This window comes from Temnothorax americanus, unplaced genomic scaffold, assembly GCF_048541705.1.
Source record: "Temnothorax americanus isolate GAGA-0224 unplaced genomic scaffold, ASM4854170v1 Scaffold16, whole genome shotgun sequence".
NCBI lineage: Eukaryota > Metazoa > Arthropoda > Insecta > Hymenoptera > Formicidae > Temnothorax > Temnothorax americanus.
The window spans coordinates 1,521,875-1,546,076 of NW_027509297.1; the positions used below are offsets into that span (position 1 = coordinate 1,521,875).

Genomic DNA, 24,202 nt, shown 5'->3' on the forward strand with positions numbered 1-24,202 from the left:
TCCTGAAATAAATTCTTTATCGATTGTAACACATAGATATTAAAGACAAAATATTTTTTAAATCAACAATAATTATAATTATTATTGATACAACTAATTTAAAGGAATTATCAATGTAAAAACAATTTATCAATTTTTTCGAGACACAGAGGAAGTAACGAATAGGATATAAATTACTGTAGTTCCGCAACAAAATGCGTCTATATAAAGATGAACCATTTGCCGGCCACGTGATCGCACGACTGCAAGGATATCCCTTTACCTGGATCCACCGCTTTCTAATAATGCAGCTTGCAAATTGCCCCATCACTAAATAACCGATGATCAAGGCGGGGAGCCTCCTCATTACTATACTCGTAAGATTCCCGCGCGCGCAATTTGCATTAACTCCGCGAACGAGCCGCGACCTCGATGAAGGTCGACACTCCCTACCCTTAAGATTGATGCCGGCCGATTACAGTAGCGACGAGAAGTCATTCAACAGAGGACGAGGGGCCCCCCTGCCATCGCATTGTATACGTGTCGAAGTTCCCTGCCTACATGCTGCCGTTCGATTTTCGACCGAGAAGTGTCCACCGTGATAATCGGAGATCACACAATCGTTACCCCTCGATCCTCATCGATTAGGTAACAGAACAGCAGAGAGGAAGAATCGCAGGTTTTGCGTTCACCGAAAAGGGCACCTGCTGTCGTCGGCTGCCTTTGTCGGCGACCTCGAATACCCCGAGCTTTGATCTTTCGTCGACAACGTTCGGGACAAACAACGCCGGCGATGACAGCGTTACGGTGCACCACGGCTATTTGCGGCGGCCCGGCCGTCTCTGGCCGAGCGCTTCGACTCGCTGGAAAACCGATCGCGTCGCCGCGCAGCGAATTGCACGAATTAGACTGTTAATGGCCGAGATGCGTCGGAAATTAATTGTGGCGAAATAGGAATGTAATTGAAGATCTGGACGCGCGAGCACCGAGCGAATCGAAAAACCGTGGCGATGCAGCGATGGATAGATTTCTGAAGTAAAAAGTCTATGGAAAAGAGAGAAAACTTCTTCAACTTTCGATACCAAACAAGTATTTTTGATATGATTGTAAAAGGATCAGAGGAATTCGTTAATTTCAATCTGCACGATTTACATCGTCATGTGTTTAGTAAATGTCTTGGTAAATAATGGCTTATTGATGCAAGAATTAGACGTACCTAAACCTTTTCGACATATTTATTTTTGCAAAAATTAAAATATGTGTGGAAAGTAATGCAGCATCATTAATCTCTTAACATCGTTAGTTTCTATTTATCGTAGTAATATATTTATAATAAAATATCAGAATTCCTGCTTTATACAGAATATAAAAAAAAAGATTCTATTCGCCCGAATGTTCCTTCAATACTGTGAATTGTGGTGTTTTCATCGCCGAATGAAATTGTAAATTTAAGTTTCAATTAGCGAGAGAAGTGAGGATGAAAAAAAAGTCGGCAAATGCGCGTGGATTACACTCAATAGCCGTGCCATTTATTAATTGAATATCCACGTTCGATGTGTGATAAAATAAACCATAAAAGCGCTTAAACCACAATTATACAAAAAAAATGTCTCTAACGGTAACACCACACGTACAGCTTAGCAATTTACCGCTTAGCTGATGTAATATTGAGTGCAAACATTATTATGCGATACGGTGCAACGCGTTGTAAACGATATCGCGTAAAATAATTTCTCTGATGGCGATGAATGAATCATCACAAATTAATTCAAGATTCTATGGTAAAATGCGTGTCCCCGGAAAACGAAATACGATGTTATCATCGAGCATATCGACACCGTAATTATTTCAATGAAATCAGCTATATAAAACAAAAATCAATTATTGAAATCTAATAACTAATTTTAGTAATAGAAATCCAGAAATCATAAACCGCATCAAGTGGACTCATTTACAGTACAGACCGCATTTATCGATCTTCCTTATATATAACGATGAGAGAGGTATAGTCGTGCTTCAGGCTGGTATTCATTTTCATGAAACAGGAAACATTGTAGATAATTCTAATAGTCGGATTTTATATAATTGCATTATTAACTACAAATATATCCGCGGTATTATTTTTAATAATTTCATTACAGATATTAATTTTTTAGCATTGGAATATATTTTGATATCGCACGGTATACTCGTATTTTTTTATCATGTCGTCGTTATCTCTCCATGATTTCATATTAACGAATACGCGTAAACATAATTACAGGTTGAATCAATAATTTTACTAATTAAAATTGTAACGTCGCATTACATAATCAATTGATCGTACATTAATTACGAAAATTTATTGAATCCGAATATTGTTGAGTCAAATAACGGAGAATCAAATCATGCTTTTAGCATCAAGAAACATGTTTTTCCATTAATTGAAATTTTTATTTAATTAAAATACATGATCGATGGGGATAGTCTGAAAGAGATGTATTGATCTATGTACGTATCATTTTGTAAATCGTGTTAATTACGAGATATATCACAAGTGAAATAACAAAATCGTAATTTAAAAAAGGCACCTGACTGAATCGATATTGTGAAGCGTCCATGATCTTCACGACCTCGTCGCAGTTGGTCGCAGTCAAAACAACCCTGCACGTGGTAGTGAGAACCACGCTCTTCTCCACCACCCTCTAGACTTCGCTCTGTCCCGCTCGCTCGTACTCACTCCTACTCTGCCTCTCTTGCTGGTTCTCTCTCTTTCTTGCTCTTCCCTACCCCTCTCGCCGGTGTGCTCTTACTGGTTACTTCGCACGGTTTGAACTGGCCCGATTGTCAGTCGGTTCCCGGCTCTGATAGTGCAAAGAGCAAGGTATAGCTGTACTGCACGCGATCTCTCGTATCGCAAGATCGGGTGAAAGCGCGCCTGAAGTGCTCATCTACTCTTCAATTAATCGAATCATTCCGATTACGAGATCAAATTATCACGTCAAGATATTCCTTTTGAGCTTGAAAAATTTCTTCAATCAATAACGAGCACTGTCTTATCAAATTCCTGAGCGCGAGCTCGCGTGAGAATCGCGAATTCGAAGGGGTGCCCTGAAATTCGAAACGGGTGAGCGCCGGGGGAGAGGAAGAGGAGGAAGAGGAGGAGGAGGAAGAAAAATCGGGCGAGAAGAAGAGGAGGTGTCAGTCGCTATTACTTCGTCGATCGTGCCCGGCACGTGCGCGTACCCGGCCCCTCGTGCCTTTGGAAGAAGAAGGGTGCATCGGCGGAAGGAGTGAAGAAGGAGAGAAGAAGAAAAGGAAGCGGTCGAAGCGAAAAGTGACGGCAGTGCGCTCCGAACCGTCAAGCGGGACGCTGGAGGAAGAGAGCGGAATCGGCGGTGCACGCGCGCGCGTTCAAATGCGTGCCGTAGTACCACGTGACTCTCTCGGGATACCCTCAACCCCCGCTTAAATATCGGGATCGTCGTCGCGCGGCACTCGATCGGAGAGATTACGGACCACCGCGAATTTCATGTCGCATCAACCGTACGAATGGATCAATAGAAAAACACAGTGCTGTTGTGATTCGTTGACGAGACTTAAGATGATCCGCGTGAGGATAGATTCGCGCTGTTGTATGCGCACGGATTGAAGGTGATCGACATGAACTGCGATGATTGCGTGCGAATGAAGATACGAAGATTTGTCGCATGAGAACAGCAGCTCTACTATTTAGCATACGAGGGTGTATCAAGATGAAGACGGCGTTGCAGGTGAGTCGAGTTTACCTTGCACGAACGTATTTCGCGATTTTCTGTTACAACTTTGCCTGATTTTTGGATAAATTTTAAGTTAGGAATGTTGGGCGTGAGAAATCTTATTGAATAAAAATATGGAATTATGAGTAATTTAAAAATTTTCACAAAAATCGATATCAACATCCTTAATGTTATCATATAACATATAATTAAAGTCTGTTAAAGCAATCGTTATATTTAATTATATAATTAATACACATATATATACGTATATTTTTTATACAAGTGTTTATAATTTTTAATTTTTAAATTATATAACACTGCACCCAGCAATTAAAATGAACAAAGCTGCTCGGCAGTTACTTACGTGAAAAGGCAAATCCGAATGAAAACAGTAAATAAAATTAAACTGCCATACGAGAAACCTGTAGACGATAATGGACAATCAAAAATAAATCCAGATCTTACATTCGCGATATACGAATAAAGAGGGAAGCTATCGCATGCGTCATCATCATCATCAACAACAACAGGGGCGAATGTCCTGTACATTAATTCCTTCTTATCACACACACGCACGCGCGCACACACGCGCGCGCGCGCATACACACCGGCGGCGTCGTAAGACGAGTAGCGGCCGAGGCATCCCAATCCTCTTTTAACGCTCTTTGATCATCTGGAAGTTCTGCTTTCACGGGTACCGCCGCGCGTTTCTCACCCGTCGCCCCTCCACCGACTGTCTCCTTAATTCTCTCTTTTCCCTGACAACCGTCGTACATGCGATGCGACTAGGCGTAAACAGTGGCCTTTAACTTTTAAGTACGATTTAACGAAAAGCCTTTGAACGCTCGCCTGATGTGGTCGCAAAAACTCCACGGTACCGGTCGCGGATTCTTCCTGGGAAGGGGGGGGGGGTTATTTGACCTCCGTGGCCGCCGCCCTCGAAATCTTTCTTTACCACGATTTCGCAAGCTTTTGCTCTCTCGCGCACGACGATCCTCCACCGTATAGCGTTCGCTTTGATATTTTTAATGCTCTTCGCGCGTCAAAATATACGGCGCCGCTTTTGTACGTCGTGGAAACTCGAGAAATCTGTAACCCCCGCGTTAATGACGCTTCCATAATGAATTATGCGGATTCATAATCAATTTTGTTCACGGTACAAAAATCTCAGGTGAAATATATATAAAGCGAAATCCAAAACTATTATTTATATACAATTAAAGTCACGTAATGCGATCATATAATGTATAATTGTAACAAAACCGTGTTGAATCTCCACGTATCTATCTTCATTAAATAAGTAAAACTTAAAAAAAATCAGAGGTAGCGCGTAACGTTTAACACGCGATGCGATGCGATCGATCGATCATTTCGGACGAAAGATTGTAAAGTACAACACAAATTGTGCAGTACACTTAAACCAATTTTGATGACTTAATTTATTTTAATTAGCTAATTAAATAGTAAGTAATAATTAAGATATTGATTTTAATGAACAATTTAATTTAAATTTAATTATTGTTGCTACGCAATATTATTGCCTCGGCGAAAATATCGACACAAGCAAACGTCGTTAATTACGGTGTCGATTGAAACTCATTAGGTGAGAGGTGAGAGGCTGTGTCGAGCGCGAGCTCTAACGTAATCGGGCGACTTCCTGGACGGCCGACTACGATGCGCCCGATCTGGCGCATAGAATTCGCGCGACGACGCGACGCACGTGATAAATCACTTGCGGCAGCTAGCCGCGCCGCGCCGCACGCGATAAACCGCGAGCTCCCGCGAATCGCGCGCGATTCTCTCTCGCACAAATTTATCGTCGTCTGTCGCCGACCAGCCGCGCGCGGCACGTATTAAGGGGATATGGCAGTGGGAAATTAAAAAGAGAAAAATAAATTTATTCGCGCACAATATTATCGCTAGCTGTCTCCGATGTGCGTTTTCATATAACTGAACGACGGGCTAATTCCTAAAATTGCTGAAAATTTCGCGAGAGATACATCCCGCTCGATCCACCAGCTGCGCCCTTGTGCAAACGTCAAAATTGAAAGCGCACGGTTTAAACGAAGCTATGCTTTTTTCCAAACAGCCGATTACGCATTGCAATGGCCCAAAAACAGAAACTCGGAGCGAGTTACATTTCGGAGAGAGAGAACGTTCGAAATCCGTTTTCCGCCGTGGACCATAAATGCAAATGGCAAAAACATATAACAATCGATATTTAAATAAAACATAATTTATTTTTCCCTCAATTTCTATAGAGTTATAACTTTTCACGTATTCTCTCATTCTTGATTGTTCGATCGAAAACACTACTTTGTCCCTGTTCTTTGTTGTATTCAATTTACATTCAGAATATTTTATTTGCCGCACACTTTTATTAAATAATTGTAGCAGAAATTGTTTCTACTCTTTAGTTAGATGAATCGACTATAAACAATATGTAATCTTTGACGTGCAGTTTTTGTAACATCCTCGGTTAATATTAATTGCACACTATTTTTTTTTAATCTTTTTAAGATCTTTTTAAGATCTGTAAAGGTTAATATATAATGAAGCAATATTATTTTCTTAATGCGAATTTCGAAAATTATTGTATTTCAATTTTAATTATCGACATTTGAATTTCTAAAATTAATTATCTTAAAAACAAAGAATTAAGGAATTTCAGCTTAAATTTTTGTTACTTTAGTAACTTTAGTTAAAAAATTAATTAAACAATATAGAATTTAATTCTTGAAACACCTAACTTCTTCATTTTCAGTGCAATGCTAAATAGTTTGGTAGTTAAATTTTAGTTGCAAATTTAGCATAGGAAAATTATTAGAAATAATTTTTCGGATACTTCCTATGTGCGTATATAATTTTCCATTACGCGTCACGATAATGCGGTATACTTGAGTTACGAATACAATTCAATGTGTGGTTTTAAATGCTTCGGTGATTCCGCAGTTAACAATAACAAAGCAAATAATACTATAAAATAATACTGCTTTGTAGTTAAAATATGTTTTCATAACAACGTTATTTAAATGTCAACTTAATCTGAGTGTTACTATTGTATCAACAAAAGCTTCAATTACCACTCGACTTTTACCATTCACAAAATACGTCCCAAATGTCCATTTGTTAACCAACTGCTGTAGCTAACGATATCATCGAATTTATCTTATTATACGCAATATGTAGAAACATTTTTTTATATTTCTTAGAAATTAAAAAACTGATTTAGACTTTTAATAGCAATATATTCCCAGGGTTGATCCATTTGTTTTCTTCTTGTTGAAACTGTATAATTCATATCGTTTTAAACGATAATTACATGCAATAATTGACGCACGATAGGCATTCGTTTATGGAGAGATGACATATGTGTATCGCGGCTCCGAAACGGAGATGAAGCGTCCCTTGTTGTTCTCAAGCAGTTCGCAAGCGAATAGTGCCGGCCGTAAAAAGCAGGGCGGATAATTGCGATGATCGTCTATGCCACCTGCTGCCAAGGTTAACGTTACCGCGATATTCGCATATGCGTGTGTCCCTTTGGCACCGCGAACGGCCGCGCTCGTTAATGAGCGTATATTGATCTCACGAGCGCCGCATGACCGGACATCAAAGAGTTAGACGAGCAACAAGTATCCCGTCGAGAGAGAGAGAGAGAGAGAGAGAGAGAGAGAGAGAGAGAGAGAGAGAGAGAGAGAGAGAACCGAAAGCCCCGAGATTACAATTTAAGCCTGTTTACGTCGGGATTCCGTCTCTGTGATCTCGCGCGCCACGCATAGTCCGCGTCGATTCGGAATCCCGTCTCCTCCGGCGTTTCTCCACACCGCGCGCCTCTTCCCGTTTTAGCCCTTTGCTCTGCCCGAGCTGCGTTTGCGCGCCAATAACTCGAGATTATTTTCCCAATGTACTCGCGCGGCATGCCTCCAAAATATAAACGTCCGTGCCGCTTCGCGGAGGCGCGCGTTTTGGAAACAGATAAATAATAATAAAACATAAAAACGTATTTTCACTCCCAAGTCTTGCGCAATCTCCACCCGAGACGTAAGATAAAAATAAGAAGTTTCTACAAGTTTCTTCACACGTATGGATATAAATTTGCTTTATTTGTATAAAAAGTTAAAAAATTAATACTCTTTTTAGTGGAAAAAACATTGACAACTAAAATTATTTATTATTGAAAATTAAATTTTTCGGCAAATTAAGCTTTGATTCTATAATAAAAACTCTACTTCAAACTTTAAAGAAATGTTTAACGTGATTAAAATCTAGCTCATGACAAAAATTGTAAATATCTTGACATGCAGGTACCATTATATTTGTTTAAGCAAGAAGCTTAGCCTGCGTAATTAGAATATATAACCTCATCCGGATTAAGCTGTTACATTTAAAATATAACACGGGCAAGGAGGGCGTATTCATGATAATGCACATTTCAACCGCATGAATACGAAGATGAAGGAAACGGAAACGGAAATGGAAGGAAAAAAGTAGCGACGAGAGTAATGTCCTACTTTCAAGTCCTTTTTACAAACGCAGGAAGAGGTGACCATTCTGGATTTCATAATGAGAGCAGTATCAATGATCATAATAATTGAGACTTTGAGAAGACTGTACGTCGTTTCACCGTCATTTACCTAAACCGTGGGTTTTTCGCGCGGGAAACGTGTCGACGATAAAATCTTATTGTCGAAGAAACGACGGGGGAGCGCGGCGCGAGATTGCTGCGATTTACCGCGAAACTTTTATAATGTTTTCCGTTTTGCCGAGAGACTTTCGGGAGAGGAGAAACGATAGGAAACAGGGGCGCACTTCTTAGAGGCGAAAACGCTGGCGAGCTGACGGAAACAATGCCCCGTTAGAGAGTAATGTCAGTCCGGATTCGTTCTACTACGTGCCTTTCTGTGTGCGGAGACGGCGGAGACCCGGGCTGGACGGAGCATTGTGCCAGCAAGCAGCAATTAGTAGTGGATGGGCGTTGTTACCTCAAGTCGAGAGGGATATTCAGTTTGTAGTATTTAAGGGAATCTGGACGCGCGGAGCGACCAGCGCGACGAAAGCGTCGCTGGCCGCGACGGAATTGGTGACTGCTTTCCAAAAGACGCTATATACGACACTGATTTTAATTACGTCGAAGAATAATCATGAGAGTCGCGTTTTATCTTGAGAACGAATTTTAATTCCTTTGTAATAATAGGCGTGGCAAGAGTAATTTAATATATTCTAAATTAATATAATAGAAATATAATAGAATTGCGAGTATAATGCAAAATGATATTTATAAAATTTATGAATATTTCTCCAGAGTGTGTTAGGAAAGATCGTATAGATCTGTATAGATATTAAAATATATAGTCCAAAAGTTTAAAAATAATGAAATCAAACGTAATAATAAATAACAATTAATGTGAGAATTAGCGTGGAATTAATGCTGATAACTGCTAAAGGATAGAAACATCGCTGTGGCATCGAATCTTCTATTTTACCCGGGATGTGTGATACGCTGAATATACAAGCAGCAATGGCATCGCGGGGTATAACAATTACATAGCAGACATGACTTCGTTAAACTAGGTGGACAGTGGTTTATATAAGCAGACTAAGAGCAGCACCTACGGTGCTCTCGGAGAACAACAGTAGGGCCGTTACAAGCGACATGGGAAATGCCGGGATAGCTTATGGCGCTACTAACGTTGGCTGGCTGGCTGGCCGCGTTGACACCGTAAAAGAAATTCCACGTATAAATCGTTATTAATGATATTTTATTCGCTGGAAAGAGATACGTTTCATATGAAATGAGGTCCGGTGAATCGGTGTCATAACACAGCACGGCAATTAGCAGCGGCAGCAATTACTGAGAGTAGACGGAGAGTTGTGTACTCAAGAAGGCGATTATACGCGCATCTACTTAAGAACATCTACATTACAGGAGATGAATAACGATGGCGATGTGGACACGGATGAGGATAATTGCGACTTGGATTACAGAGCAGCAGGCAATTTAATCTTGAAGACCACGAAGAGGCAAAAGTATATTTACATCGCGAACAATCTACCTATTCTATATCCCTCCTCCCTTCTCTCTCTCTCTCTCCCCCTTGTGCGAGGGAAAGCTTTTAAAGGTACATTAAATAATGGCTAAGACCATTACGACAATTCTGAGATGAACGAGGAGAGGATCCTCCAGAGAGATTTGTCGTCCGTTAGCAGATTATCTTATTTATCGCGGCAATCCAATTTACAATTGATACAAATTTATATCATCTACTCTTACCTAGTTCGACTGAATATTATATGTTACAGTTGGATTTATTTTAAATTTCTATTCTACGTCGCTTTAAAGAATCAAGCTGTATGTTATAATTGTGGCAAAATGCTATCGGAAAACGAAACTTATTATTAACGAAGACATAATTGATTTGTATATATTATAAGCTAGACATTTGACGTTTTTATCACACAAACCTGTGATATCGTATCTATCAGCATCTCAAATTCAAATCTTTGTTCAACGTTCCTCTGGAAGAAAATCGCAACGAGATCGGGAAGAGATCAAGAATTTCCGACGGATTAATCCAGCGTTAACGACTGGATGTCTAGTTCTCTTTCACAGAAAAGGCTGTCTAATTCGCGTTGCTCAAGACTCGAAGTAACGATGACGACGAGATTGAGCCCGAGCATTTGGACTTGGACGCTGACATGAAACCGAAGACGATTAAGACGACGGCGACGGCGACGATGATGACGATAACGACGACGACGACGACGACGACGACGACGACGACGACGACGACGACGACGACGATAACGACGACGACGAGGATGGCGACGATGCTTCTGCCGTGAGGCGGTGAGCAATTAGCGACACAGCGCGGCGAGATCAGAGGCCGAGGGCGGGGTGGGGAGCGGCGGCCTAATTACACACGGTACCGACCGACTTCAAAGGAGCCGACAGTTCCTCTCCTCTCCGAGCCATCCCCTCCGAATGGCCAGCCCGAGAACAACGCTCTTCTTCCTCGTATACCCCAGAGCCCAGGCGGCCGACGACGCAGACCTGACTGTGCCTTCGATACTCTTCCTTCTCTCGGTCCCTCTTTTCCTCCTCCCATCTCGTCTCTCCTCCCATCTCCTAGTTCTACGAGAATACCCCTTGCTGCCTTTGATCGCGGGGTCATCCGCGGTGGCGGAACTCACTTCGCGCTCGCGAATATTATCGTTACATTATCAGATCGTATACCTGCTGAAGTCGTGACGACTTGTCGCGCCAGATAATAAATTTTGTTGTTTGCGTCTTGACGAGAGAAGTGTAAATCGCTTTCCCGCGATTAACCCGAGTAAAATCAAACGATTCTAACTGCATCTAAACGATGAATTATTCTTGTACCTGTTATATAAATCTAAATTTTGTTTATCTGATAACTTTCGCATTATATATTTCGTTAAATATTTTGACTCTCATGCGCAAGAGTAGTCGAGCGTAAAATTATGCCAACATTTTTCGAAAATATAGATATAGGAAACAATTCTCTCCTCCGTTCAGGATGCGCGCGTCTCCCACAAAAAAATTATTCGAGAAAAAACAAATATATATCAGAGCGTAATTTTGTCCGGCACGCTTGACGGCTCGCCTGGTCTCTCCTCGAAAAAGGAGATCCAAATTTAATATCCCGAAAAAAGCCTCCCGTGCGGCGAGGCTTTCCGTGCCTGTGAGGGAAAGCAAGACGACAGCGCGGTACGACGGTCGGCATCGCGGCCCAACGATCAAAGGGGCGACGACGAATCACCATGGCCGTGGGTTGGCGTGCGTCCCGCAGGGGACCGCGAGCGTGGACACACGAGTGGGCACGCGTCGCGCCGAGAAATCGACGGGGACCGGTAAACCCGGCGCGGATATCCAGGCCGACGTGCGGCGGCTCTCGGACGCCGCCGCCGCCGATCTTCCACGAGGTCGTAACGCCCGACGGGCTTAGCCTTAGCGGCAGCCTCCTCTACCCGCGTTGTGGCCGCAAGTCATCAGTCAAGTCTTTGAGGCCGGCTTCAAGCTGCCTTCCCTCTCTCTTTCTCTCTCTCTCTCTCTCTCTCTCTCTCTCTCTCTCTCTCTCTCACTCACTCACTCACTCACTCACTCACTCACTCACTCACTCACTCTCTCCACTCTCCGTCTTTCTCGAGCCCGCAGAAAAAGGCCTTTTGCCGATCTGGCTTGGCGGTGAGATCAAACGTTTCACGGTCCACCGTACGGTGAACCGACTGCGCGCGCGGGTGCGCCGCTTCAGGCCGATATACATAGATATATACGGCGGTGGAACGAAGAAAGGGCGAAGAGGGGGGCCGAGAGTGGACGGTGGGGAAGAAGGAAGGAAAGAACGGGTTGCGAGAAGGAACGAGAGAACTCGCGCGGAGAGAAAGGGCGCACTCCGAACGAGGAGAGGAGAGAGGTCTGGGTTGTTCGGCGAAGGAAAGGGAAAAGGCCCCGGGAAGGCACCTAAACAAATACGCGTGCCCCCGCTAACCGATCGCAAATTTGTTGAGGGCCCTGGGCCGACCTCGAGATTCGGCCTCGCGGCTGTCGCGGCGCGACCGGCTGTCCCAGTGGTCGATCGGGGACGCGATTGATTGTTACGTGATTTTGGGAAATATTCATGATTATGTATTGGCGGACAGAGAGACTGGTTACGCATCGCGATATTTTTCTGATCCCGCCCCGTGTTGGATTAATTTCCGGATTAATGTTTTGACGCACATAGGTCGAGTACACGCGGGTTGTCGCAAAATACGCGACTGCGAGAATTGTTTAATTCAAAAATATCGTCATCAATATACACGGATATTTTATTTATTTCGATTGTTTGTGCCAATGCACTCGTAAATAAAAAAGCTGATCCCGCTTTTTTAATAGCTTTTTCGTAAAATTTTATTCCATTATCTATCGCGTGTATCTAAAAAGCATGTAACACGTTTAGCCATTGTTAACACATATCAAATGCAAATCCCAAACACAGTTTTTAGCTTCTGATTTATTAATGTTAAATATTATTCATATAATTAATCAGATGAACTTATTATGGAACTAATATACTTGTTAAACATAAATTTAACATAATAAATAAAAATTCTTCCATTCGAATAATCTTATGCCATTTTACGATATTTTTGATTATTTATTGAAAAGTACGGCAATTTTTATGAGAGAAAAGAATAAGTTATGTGTTATCACACATATATGTGTTATGTCTTATATATTTAGAGAAAATTTATATTTTTTTAACTCCAACTTACATGCATTGCTTAGAATACCAGGCATATTTCCTTTAATGTTTTCTTGTTTAAGAACACCTATAACAGAAATCAGTGAGAATAATTAACTTCAATTACAAAAAGCCGTTCACACATAGTTCTATTCATATATAAAATATATGAACGTATATATAAACACAGTTGGAATATTGAAAAAAATAAAAATAAAAATAAAAATCAACGAGATAATATAAAATTCATAAAAATCCGGTGCGTATGCGAGACGCACAAATCGAATAGCGATATAACATGGACGATGAGCTTCACGCTATAATAAGCTTATGAGTAAGATTCATATCCCGGTGGGTCTAATTAGCAATCGAAATGAGCGGCCGCGAACACGCGCGCGCGAAGGCAATTTCCCCATTTACGGCCCGGCGGAGAAAACGCGGCGGATCGCGGCGTCCGTCGCCGCCGTAAAGCCCCGCTCCGCTCGGTCGTTACGAATCCTCTCGATATCTCGGACTGTGTCTCGATAGCCTCGGGTGGGAAGAGGATCGCCGGGAGACGAATCTCGTTACGGGGCAGCTACGAATCGTATTATCGATTTGTACGGCGTCGCGGATTGGCGGCGGCCGGATGGAACCTTTGATGTTGCGCCGAAGTTCGCGGAGTAGGCTTCCGGAAAGAACACCCGTATATACCGTATACCTGTAATACGCACAAGTCCGGATCGGACTCACACGTCCGAAGAAGAATCTCCTGCCGAGGAAGCGGCCGCGAGATGAATACGAAGAAGAGAAGAAGAAGAAGAAGAAGAAAGAAGAGTGGAAGAAGAAGTGGACGCCGGCACGAAGTGTGCCCCGCGAGAAGGAAAGGAGAAGAGAGAAAGAAAGAGGGTAAGGATCTTCGAAATAAGCTCCCGTAAAATCATTGCCTACCTATACGCGCCCGCTACCGCGCCGTTATGTCCGATCTCGCCTAACTCGTTTGATATCAGCCGGAGTCCGATATCTCGGAGCAAGCCGACCGTCCAGTTTCGACCATAGCTCTCCGTCGTATTTCTAAATCGAATTTTTTCTCATCCTTTCTAAAACGAATTTTGGACGATAACGATGTTGGGACATCGCGCGTAACGATTGTAAATAATCAGATTTGATTAGATTTATCGTTGCTTTCAAATTATTATTCCGAGAGAAATATAGTTTTTAACTAACGTGTCTATAAATGAAGAGAGATTATTTATAACTTATAGATAAGAATATATAATATACAAACTTTTGCTATGCGATTTGATCTGCAAAATACTCTGCGAACTTCTTCAATTCTTCAGATTCTTTTTTTGAAAAAGAGAATATAATTTATTCGAACGACAGCAATACGACGACAGGTAACACTTAGAGCCGCTGTGCGCGGTCTCTTTCCTCGTTGGCAAAGAAGCCGCCCTAATATCGGAGGGGGGAGGGGAGGGCAGATGGTCTCTCTCGCGCGTGCAAAAACGCCATTTCCAGCGCGCGCGGCCGAGCCCTCGAAACGAGCGGCCATAATCGATGTTCCGTCTCTCGCGCCTTCGAGTTTCTCACTTCCTCCCCGATCCTTCAGGCGAATCAAGGTCAAAGTTCGTCGCCGCGGCGCGGCTCTCTACGGACGGGGCTCTGAAGAACGCGGCCGAGATTTTTCCGGAAGAGCTACTCTTTTTTGCAGCTCGCCGCCGAGTGTCGGTTCGAGAGGAAAAACGCAATCTCTCTCCCGGTTCCGCGGCGGCGCGCGAGTTACGGATAGAGGCCCCGGCGCAGAGGAGAGAGAGTTAGCAAGAACGCGGTGTAGGCGGCACATCAAAGGCGCACCTCGGGCGTGAACGAGCGAGCGGGCACGCGGCTCAAGTAGAGAGCGGAAGACACCGCCACCAATCCTACCGCCATCCAATATATTTACTCCGATGGACCACCGCTACCATCACCATCGCGCCGCCGCCGCCGCCACCGCCGCCACCGCCACCACCACCGCCGCCACCACCACCTTCGGCACCATCACCCACCGCCGCCATCGCCATTGCCATACTACCACTATCGCTATTACCACCGACGTCACCGTCACTGCTATCGCCGTCGCTGGTCGCTGCAGCCGCAACGGCCCGCAACCGCTGCTGCTCCGAGCTCCGGAGCCGCGCGGGGCGCGACCACCGTGCAACCGCTCCGCCGCCGCAGTCACGGTTGGCGCGCGGATACTTCGTTCGCGGCGCGCCACGCCGAGACCTGACCGAAGCCTCTTCTTTCTCTCTCCCCTTTTCCTATCAATCTCCGCTAGAAAATACGCACCCTAGATTGTAAATTGTGGTGCCGCGCTCTCGCATCGACAATCACGGCGACAACTCCGCCGCGGTATCACTCGGGAAACCTATACACCTACACCTCAGACATGTACGGGACATATGCGAGACCTCGACACGTTCTTTTCGTTGTACCGGTTATATGAATATAAAAATTATCAATTCCGTAAAAACTCGCGTAAAAGCGAAATTATCTTTGCAAGAATTAAATTTTTACCGGAGATATATTATCATTACCGTCATGTCGTGTCTTCAAATATCACTGAAATAATATAAAGTATAATTTATATAAATGTAGAGAGACTGGAAAGCGAGAGGCTACTGTGTGGCTTGAAACTGAAATCTTTATTTGCTAGGAGAGTCATTAACGCGACAGTGGTTATTTAATACAAAGACCATACAATATTCGTTATACTTTGCACGCTGAAAAAGAACACGCGTAAAAGAAAATTACAGAATTTTCCGCAGCTCCGTTCGTTACTTTCCTTAAGTAATCCGAATCTAAAAGTTTTCTTCGCGGCGGCGGCGCCGCGCCGGATGTCTGTGGGCATTGTGATTCAACCGTGCTATTCAACGGTTGTATAGTTTCGCTTCGAACACATCTGCAGAAATGTAGTTTTGAATACATGAGGTTGCGAAAATAGTATATGGCAGCTATTTCGCCCAACTTTCTACGTCCGTTTCGAGAAAATACAACTTCCAGTTGTAATTTGCAGCCGTATATTGAGCGTGTATCTTGAGCGGCGCTTGCCAGTTTCAAATGTATAATGTTACACATTGTGTTACGCATCCAAATTTCGATTACATTATACCGAATCATTTTTCTATTCCTTAATTTTTACCAAATACATCCTCATAATCAAGCTACTGGTAAAACTAAGTCTAACATATATCGGCAGTTTGATCAGACATTGCGTCTTTCTTAATTTCCCACTTTTAATAATCTGACATTGATATCTTATAATTATGTCTTATATTAAAATTCTGTTAACATAAAACTCATTTGAATTGAAATATAAAATAGTTATTATCCGCTTGCGCAAGATTGAAGATTAATTCGCCAAACGTTTCTAATTTAAAGCCCAATATATTTCTTTTAAAGCGCTTTTAAATTGTTAAAAGAAATAACACTAGTAAAAATTTAGTTGCCTAAACCCCGCATTGAAATATCACAATGCTTTATAATTAATATCGAATCGACCACCCCTTTCGGGTTAATTCTTTACTCTTGGCCCCAAGTTCACTATACTTCCTCGGATTTTCTCGTCGTGCAGATAATTAGCGCCGACGGGAATTGCGACCTGTGTTAGAGCTAGTTTATGAACCCGACGCCGAGGAAGTGCATTGATCCCGCGGGTCGCCGGCAAACAGGCCAACCGATAAATTAGTTGCCAGCAGATATCTCCTTCGCTTTTCCTTCGTACGGCGTTCGGAAGGCGCGCACGATGCGACGTGGCGCGGCGCGGCGCAGCGCAGCGCGGCGCAGCGAAGCCGAGCCAGCGAGCGAGCGAAGGCGAGGCAGGGCAAGGCAGTCATATTTCAGCCCTTGTTAGGACGAGGGGCCCCTGCCGAGACGAGCCAGGGAGAAAATCTCTTTGACTCGCCGCTCCGTGCCTTAATCCACTGGCGTATATACCCTATCTTGCCACCTGCTCTCTCTTCCTTCCTCGTCTCTTCCTTCCCTTCACCCTTTTATGTTATGTATGCCTATCTCCCGCTTTCTCTCTTTCTTACTCTCTCTCTCTCTCTCTCTCTCTCTCTCTCTCTCTCTCTCTCTCTCTCTCTCTCTCTCCCCCCCCCTCGATCCCGTTGTCTGCTTCTTCCTTTCTTTTTTTCTTTCGGCTCTACCGACGTAAATTACGACAGATATTTACGCTGATTTTTTTAGGTCTTTTCCTACCGCTTCAGGGTCTTTCCCCCTTTTACGGGCGTTCTGATCTAAATAGAAGTGATATATATCTACCGTGGCTGATTATTGCGGGATGTTATATTAATTACTGGATTTAATATTAGAAGGTATATGCAAACATTTGCTCGTTCTTAGACATGTTGATGTATCCAGATGCCTGGAACATAGATGAAGTATTTATCTTGGGATATTTTGATATTATGGGATATCAAGCGTGGAGTCACAGAGTATATGTTAGTTTCAGGATCAATCTATAATTAGCATATATGGATAAGAAATAATATTGCACCGTCGACTAAAGTGCATAGAAGATTAGACCTTAACACTGTTACCGTTGGTATAAATCTATACTAAAAGAATCTTTTATAAAATACCGAAAGAAAGCGGATTTGTGCTTTTCTTTCATGCATTTTTCGGAAGATTGTAACATTATTGAAAAGAAGTATTCAGTTTCAAGTAAATGCCGTGCATTTTTCGGAAAATTGTACAAACATTAATGAAAAGAAGTATTTAGTCCCAAGTAAATATCATACGCACGTTGTATACAAGTAATCGCAAGAATGTAGAGAATATCATGCACGATCCGAACTTCGGCTTTTGTCGGGGAAAAAATCACCTGATCGGTGCAGAAATGCACAGCTAAGTCAAAGCTAAGCCGAAGAATAACGAAGTTTGTTTAACGTCTATTTCCGTGGACAATTCAACTGGGATTAAATGTATATACGTATCTCGACTCGTCCGAACGCTTTGTCACACCGTTAAGAAGACTGATCTTCTGCCGACGAAATGGCACGGGAAGATTTCAAATGCGCCGTCACATCCGTGCGAAAAATATCGAGTTCGGAGCTGATCTAGCGAAGATCGATTCCTCGATGTCTGCGATATCAGCTTACGAATGATAACATATTGCCGTAAGAGTATAGCGAAATAACAGAAATCCGAGAAAGGAAATTGATGTCAATTTCCATGCTAAAGGGCACGCTTGTATACCAATATTCATAACCAAGCACAAAGAAGGGAAGGATGATTTCCTTTGAGGGTTCGATATACTTTGTATCGAGATATCCGAGGTATCGTCTATTTGTGGGTCCGTGGCAGAGGAGAAAGAAAATGTAATATGCATAAGCATAAAACACCGTTCTTTTATCTTCGACTTTGCAGAATGATGATCGTGGTTGTTTCGTTGGTAAGCTATACTTTAACAATAACGGAAATAGATCACGGCGACTTTGTTCTCCAGAGAGACACATATACATATATTCACGTAGTGGAGAGATATCGCGCGCACACGTTTTTAATTTAATTCAATTTGCACGCTACATCATCCTCTATTACGAGCGACCAGTTGATGAAATCGATGATATAATAATGAAAAATAATGAATATTCATTTTGTAACTGCGGCCTTTCATTATGCACAACGTGTCATTAAATCAATTTTAGAATTGTCGCTGAAATTGATGAATTCGTCGTAATATAAATCGCGCTCAAAGCATGTAAGGCATGTAAGGCAGACAAATGGCATTTCATACAACGAGAGCGTGATCGATGGTTCCACTTTTTTCGGAATTCTAATAAGATCTAAACATGTCCTAAAGTATTTCAAAATACCACGAAAATTGCACGAAATACCGTTGAAAGTAATTACGCGTAAAAGTTTCGCCCGGTAGGCGGGGGTGGGAACCGCCGCGCCGCGTTTGGGCGGTATTCGAAGGAACGTAATCTAGCACCCTCGCAGGGCTCGCAGAACTTCTCTCCCCCCAGTTCCCCACGCGCTCGCAGAACCGCGCGCTTGTTAAGTCGCGAGAGCGCGTCGAAAGCTGACGCTTACTTTCGCCAACTCCTGCTCATTCCCGAGGAAGGAGCCGCGCCACAACAACAACCCCGCTGCGCCGCGCCGCGCTACGCGGTTATGGTAATGCGCGGTTTGCGGTGCGTGTTAGCCGGCCGGACGGCCCTCGTAATGGTAACGAGACGGTCTCTCACCATCATCATCAACATCCAGACGACGACGAAACGCGATGTGAACGATCAACGACTCTCAGGCCGGCCAGCAAGACGCACGGCCCTCTTTCAAAGATGCCGACCACTCTCTGGCTATTTTTAACCTGTTTTCGTCTCCCTTATGCATCCCTCTCTGTTTTTCTCTCTCTCTCTCTCTCTCTCTCTCTCTCTCTCTCTCTCTCTCTCTCTCTCTCTCTCTCTCTCTCTCTTTCTCTCACTCTCTCTCTCTCTCTGCCTCTTTCTCTCTTTCTCCACGTCGCATTTTCTTGTTACAGCCATGTTACGTGTTACAATTAATTAGAAGAAAGGCATCTGTGTATTGTCCAAATCTGGGATTTTAATTACATTTCCCGATTGAATAAAGTAAAATCGAAATTTATTATGTTTCATAAGTTGTAAAAAAAAATATGTACGTCTATATAGAGAAGCATCTATATAAATTGCACACATTGTATATCGACATATATATGTTACAGTATGATTTATATATAATATATACAATTTTATATATAGATGTAGAATTATTATATTACGCACATATAATTCCACATATATTAATCGATTGAGATTTGTAGAAAAGTTCAATTTAATCACATACGCACGCACGGGCAATTAATGTATTTGCGTGTAATCCTATATACTTGTCTCCATTATTATTTCATCATTAAGTACTACATGCTCGAAATATTCATCTTATTTTCAGTACTACATTTAAATACATCTATCAACGCATTATGTATGCATTATATATTTCTAAAGTTATATATGCTTTTCTATATGCTCTCAGGGAATCTATGTCCCAAAGTATGAATAAATTGCGCCTCTCTTTCTCTATATCTCTCTATCTCTCTCTTTCTTTCTTCATTCCATGCGTGTGCATTCGCACACGCCGCATCGACGGAATGCCATGCACGCATCACCAACCACGAGAGTCAGTCAACCTCGAGAGGGAATCAGGTGTGGAACAAATGAATTCGCGACGGGGGAGGCGGATCAGCCAGCTCCTTAATCTCGCGGAAGCGAATGCTTCTTTTGTGAAGGACGGACTCGTAAAGCAGGACGTTGCCGTTCAACGTCAATTCTGCTCCGATGCTAAAGTTCGAGATCATTTACTTATGTAAAAGGATAAAAGGGATCGATATGGCCTTTATATATTTTAAATCAATAGAAAGGAATTCATATTTCAGTTATTTCGTGTTACATTAAACATTATTAAATAGAGAATAATATTTGCAGAATATAATGTAAGTTAATTCTTTAAATTTAAGCGGAATATTATTCTACAATTGTATGTAATTATATGCATTAGTAGTATCATTGAAAATTGAATATTCTGTTTATACGAAACATTTTTTATAATCCTGCATGATAGGAATATATCAGAATCAAATAATACGAAAAGTCAAATAATCTACATTATTTTATTTTTTATTGAAATTTAAAAGAAAAACATATACACACATTAAACCGTGCAAAAATTCAAAAAATACATATGCGCGCGCGCACACACACACACACACACGCACACGTGTATAAATTTCAAGGAGAACTTTTATTCATTTGGGATGGAATGAAATGAATCGCATCGATATCGAGCCGCCTAACCGAGTATTGTTATAGTATTGCAAGAACCGAACTTGAAATTAATTCCAATAGGAAATATTTTTTATTCTCCGCTAACAAATTAAATCCACTTTTATATGACTCTTTTATTTGATAAAATTGTAATACATGTACTATGATAGAGGAAGATTTAAATAAAAATACGACGAATTTCATTCAGCGACGAAGAAGATTAAACGTAAAAAACTAATATATCGTTTAAAGAGATAATTAGTTTCCAATAAATTATTTTTTCAACTGTATCTACTATCAGCACAATCTACAATAAGATTTAATGCTTAATACAGTATACATTCCTATCGATAAAGATCCCATAATATTTCTTCAAAAAATTTATTCAAAATCAATGGTCAAAGTATATTTATTAACTTTAGCACAATGGTCAAAGTATATAAATACTTATATTCATATGTGATGAGAAGTATTGGAGAAAAAGATACATTTTAAAATATTAAGGCATCCTAAATAAATTCCTCGACAAAAATCACGAAAGAGAAAATTGTCTTCGTCGAGGAGAACGACGAATGTTTCTCTTTTTCTCTTTATCACGTGCACTAACGATAATAAAATATCGATGGATGCGCGAATACCCGGAGCTCGCATGAGTGCGCCGCGCCGCGCCGCGCCGCGCTTCGCCTCGCCGTAAAAAGCCGTTCAGATCGCAGCCATTTATCTACGGCGTGATTCATCTCTTTGACTGCGGTGCACGGTATCTTTAAACGTTTTACCTGCTACCGGATTCCCTGCAGCTAGTATACGGTGCGCCGCCGCGCCGCGCCGCGCCGGTCCAAGTAACAGCCGTCACTTTGTCGGCCTTTGTCACGGGGATTATGTGCCGGGTGGCAAATTATGACGGACACCTTCACGCCCAGGACACCTTCTAATGCGCCGGCTACGGAGTTGGCAAAAAGAAAGAGAAAGAAAGAGTAACAGAGGGATGAGAGAGATAAAGAGTTCTTAATATACCTTGAGTACGTTTTTTTGAGAGAGAAAATAAGCCAATGAAAATTTTTTACTGTCCATAATTAACGCGATTCGAATAGATGATAAAAATTGAAAACGCATGCGAATATTTTGGAGAAATAAAATGTTAAGCCCCTTGCACAATATTAGGCGATAGTGATAGCGATAGCGACAGCGACAAAGTTGCCGACAAAGCTGTAACTTTGTCGCTGTCGCTATCGCTATCGCTATCGCCTATTGTGCAAGGGACTTTAACTTGTAATATAAAACAAAATTTAATTTGTAACCTATAAATTATTGTGATATATGTATATATATGCTTTTTAATTGCAGTTTGACGATGTCGTTTAATATTTTATTTATCGTGCATTTTATATGTACATTTCTGTGACAATGTATCAGAGTATTTTATATATATATATATGATATCAAATTTAATAAATAATAAAAATCAAAGAGGAAATTTCCACCATTTTTGGCTCTATTCTTCAAAATGTATACAGCAGTATGTTTTATACATTTTTATTTATTTCTCTATGTTGTTATCTATCTACTTATATTTATAAAAGAGAGTACTAAAATTATATAAATTAAAAAATGATCAACTTATCAATAGTTTGTCATTCAATCTTATTTCCAATTGAAAAACGTGAATTATCAAAAAGGACGCATAAATTTAAAAAGATCGATATAAATGATACATATATTAAAAAGTAAAAACGTTTGCGTTATGATATCGTTGCCGAACTTTGTTCAAAAGCGGTTTTACAGCCTTCTCTTTTTCAAAATAGCTCTTGAATAGCCGCGCTCAGAGCATAACATAAAACTACCCCTCCAGCCAGCCAGCCCGACACCCCAACGAATTGATTTACGGCATAATAAAGCGGTTAAGCGCAGAGTGGAAGCACCCCCGTTCGAGTCGTCTACTTTATTTATGACCTCCCCGAAAGTTTCGATTCGATGCGGATTCTCGAAATCGCTGCAAGTCCGTCGCTACGCTTTCCCGATAATTTGTGGTTACGCGAAAGGCACTCGACGAGAGGGAGACATGCCACTTTCGGTCAGCTTTAAGTTTTACGGTAATAGAGGGGTTGGTGCATACCCCAGGTACTTAACGTCGGCGAACCATGAAACGTTTTCCGCTCGGTCGTCCTTAATTTTTTAAGAAACCCGGATTGTCGCGTCACGCTGATATTTCGAAACTGAGCTAAACTTCCTCAGCGATTTTCTATGGATTGATGAAAATCTAGACTATAATTTAGAGAAGTTTTTCGTTGACCTGTCTAAGAAGTTACATATGACGAACAGATAATTTTGTCTTTCTGTAAAAGTAATTTGAGTTAAATGAAAAAACGAATAAATTTATCTAACGTTAGAACTATCTAAAAAATAATCGTATAAAAAGTAGAAAAGAAATGATCTCATTTGACATTCAAAAAAAATTAGCTTTGTGATACCTATTAGTCTAGTCTGTTACTTCGTGATATGCTATCGTAATTTCTTAACACTTTTTGTAATTGAATTATAATTTAAAAATTTTGTTAAAATTTAATTTAAATTAAACAAAATAAAAATATATTTATTATCTTTATTTATGTATCTTTAAAGCTTAATCTGCTCGAGTAAGTTTTCTGTTGCTTGATTACTTAAAATCCCATTATCAATTAAAAATCTTAAAAATTTTAAACTAATTAAAGCGTTTATAGATAAAGGAATTTCATTCAGTTTTTCAAGGTTACGAATGTAACAAATTTTTTAATTTTTATCGAAAAATGCGCGGATGTACACAGTACGGCAATATCAAGAACTACGGTATGCAATCATGAATTAGGCACATCCGCGTTTCGCGTAAACTACGAGAAAGCCCCACGGCCAACAATCGGTGATTGCGGCTGAATCATATGACATCGCGCAGTGCGTTTCTTTCGCGGCTACGACGCAATGCGAAAGGAAAGGCGAGAGAGGTGAGGCCTCCTCTTCTTTTTGTTCCCATTGCTCCGTACGGAGCGGAACCCAATCCGCCGTTTGCGGTCCATTATGCCCGATCATAATTGCGTCGCAACAATGTTTCTCCTTCCTACCAGCCGCAGTGTGGGCGGCAAGGCTTTCATCTCAGACCGAGATCGAGACCGAGCTTCTGTTTCCGAGGTGTTTCCGCCGCCGGCTACCGTCCTGGATGCTGGAACTTGATCCTAAATAGTCGTTTTCGTGAAAGAGGGGCAGGGGGCCGAGGGACGTTGTTGCGGTAAAACGAGCCACCGATGGATATGGTAGCCGGATGCGAGATAGAGAAGGAGAGAGTGGCGCCATGTAGCTCGTCGTCCTCACCGTTATCGTCGTTTTTTAAATTATTCCCTCATCACTTGCTCATTTGTTACATGGTGGTCGTGTAATGTGTTGGCCTGATCGCCGATATGTTCAT

The 24,202-nt window shown here is 41.7% G+C and overlaps 2 protein-coding genes across 7 annotated transcripts in view; one reads left to right on the forward strand and one right to left on the reverse strand.

The window, feature by feature from the left end:
- Notum (palmitoleoyl-protein carboxylesterase notum) overlaps positions 1-24,202 on the forward strand; it is a 600,456-nt gene that overhangs the window by 569,781 nt on the left and 6,473 nt on the right. For 4 of the 6 annotated variants that reach the window (XR_013256340.1, XM_077402645.1, XM_077402644.1 and 1 more), the window contains exon 1: positions 2,829-3,731. The exons of the other annotated variants lie outside the window; for them this stretch is intronic. Coding sequence is in view for 3 of the 4 variants with exons in the window: in XM_077402645.1 (XP_077258771.1) it covers positions 3,669-3,731 (63 nt within the window). In the remaining variant the exon portion in view is untranslated. Of the gene's footprint in view, positions 1-2,828; positions 3,732-24,202 lie in introns of those variants that run through there. 6 annotated transcript variants of the gene reach the window in all.
- The window catches only part of Kair1d (Kainate-type ionotropic glutamate receptor subunit 1D), a 386,506-nt gene that overhangs the window by 342,692 nt on the left and 19,612 nt on the right, over positions 1-24,202 (reverse strand). The window contains exon 2 of the mRNA XM_077402624.1: positions 12,996-13,052. The gene's annotated coding sequence lies outside the window, so the exon portion shown is untranslated. The remainder of the gene's footprint in view (positions 1-12,995; positions 13,053-24,202) is intronic.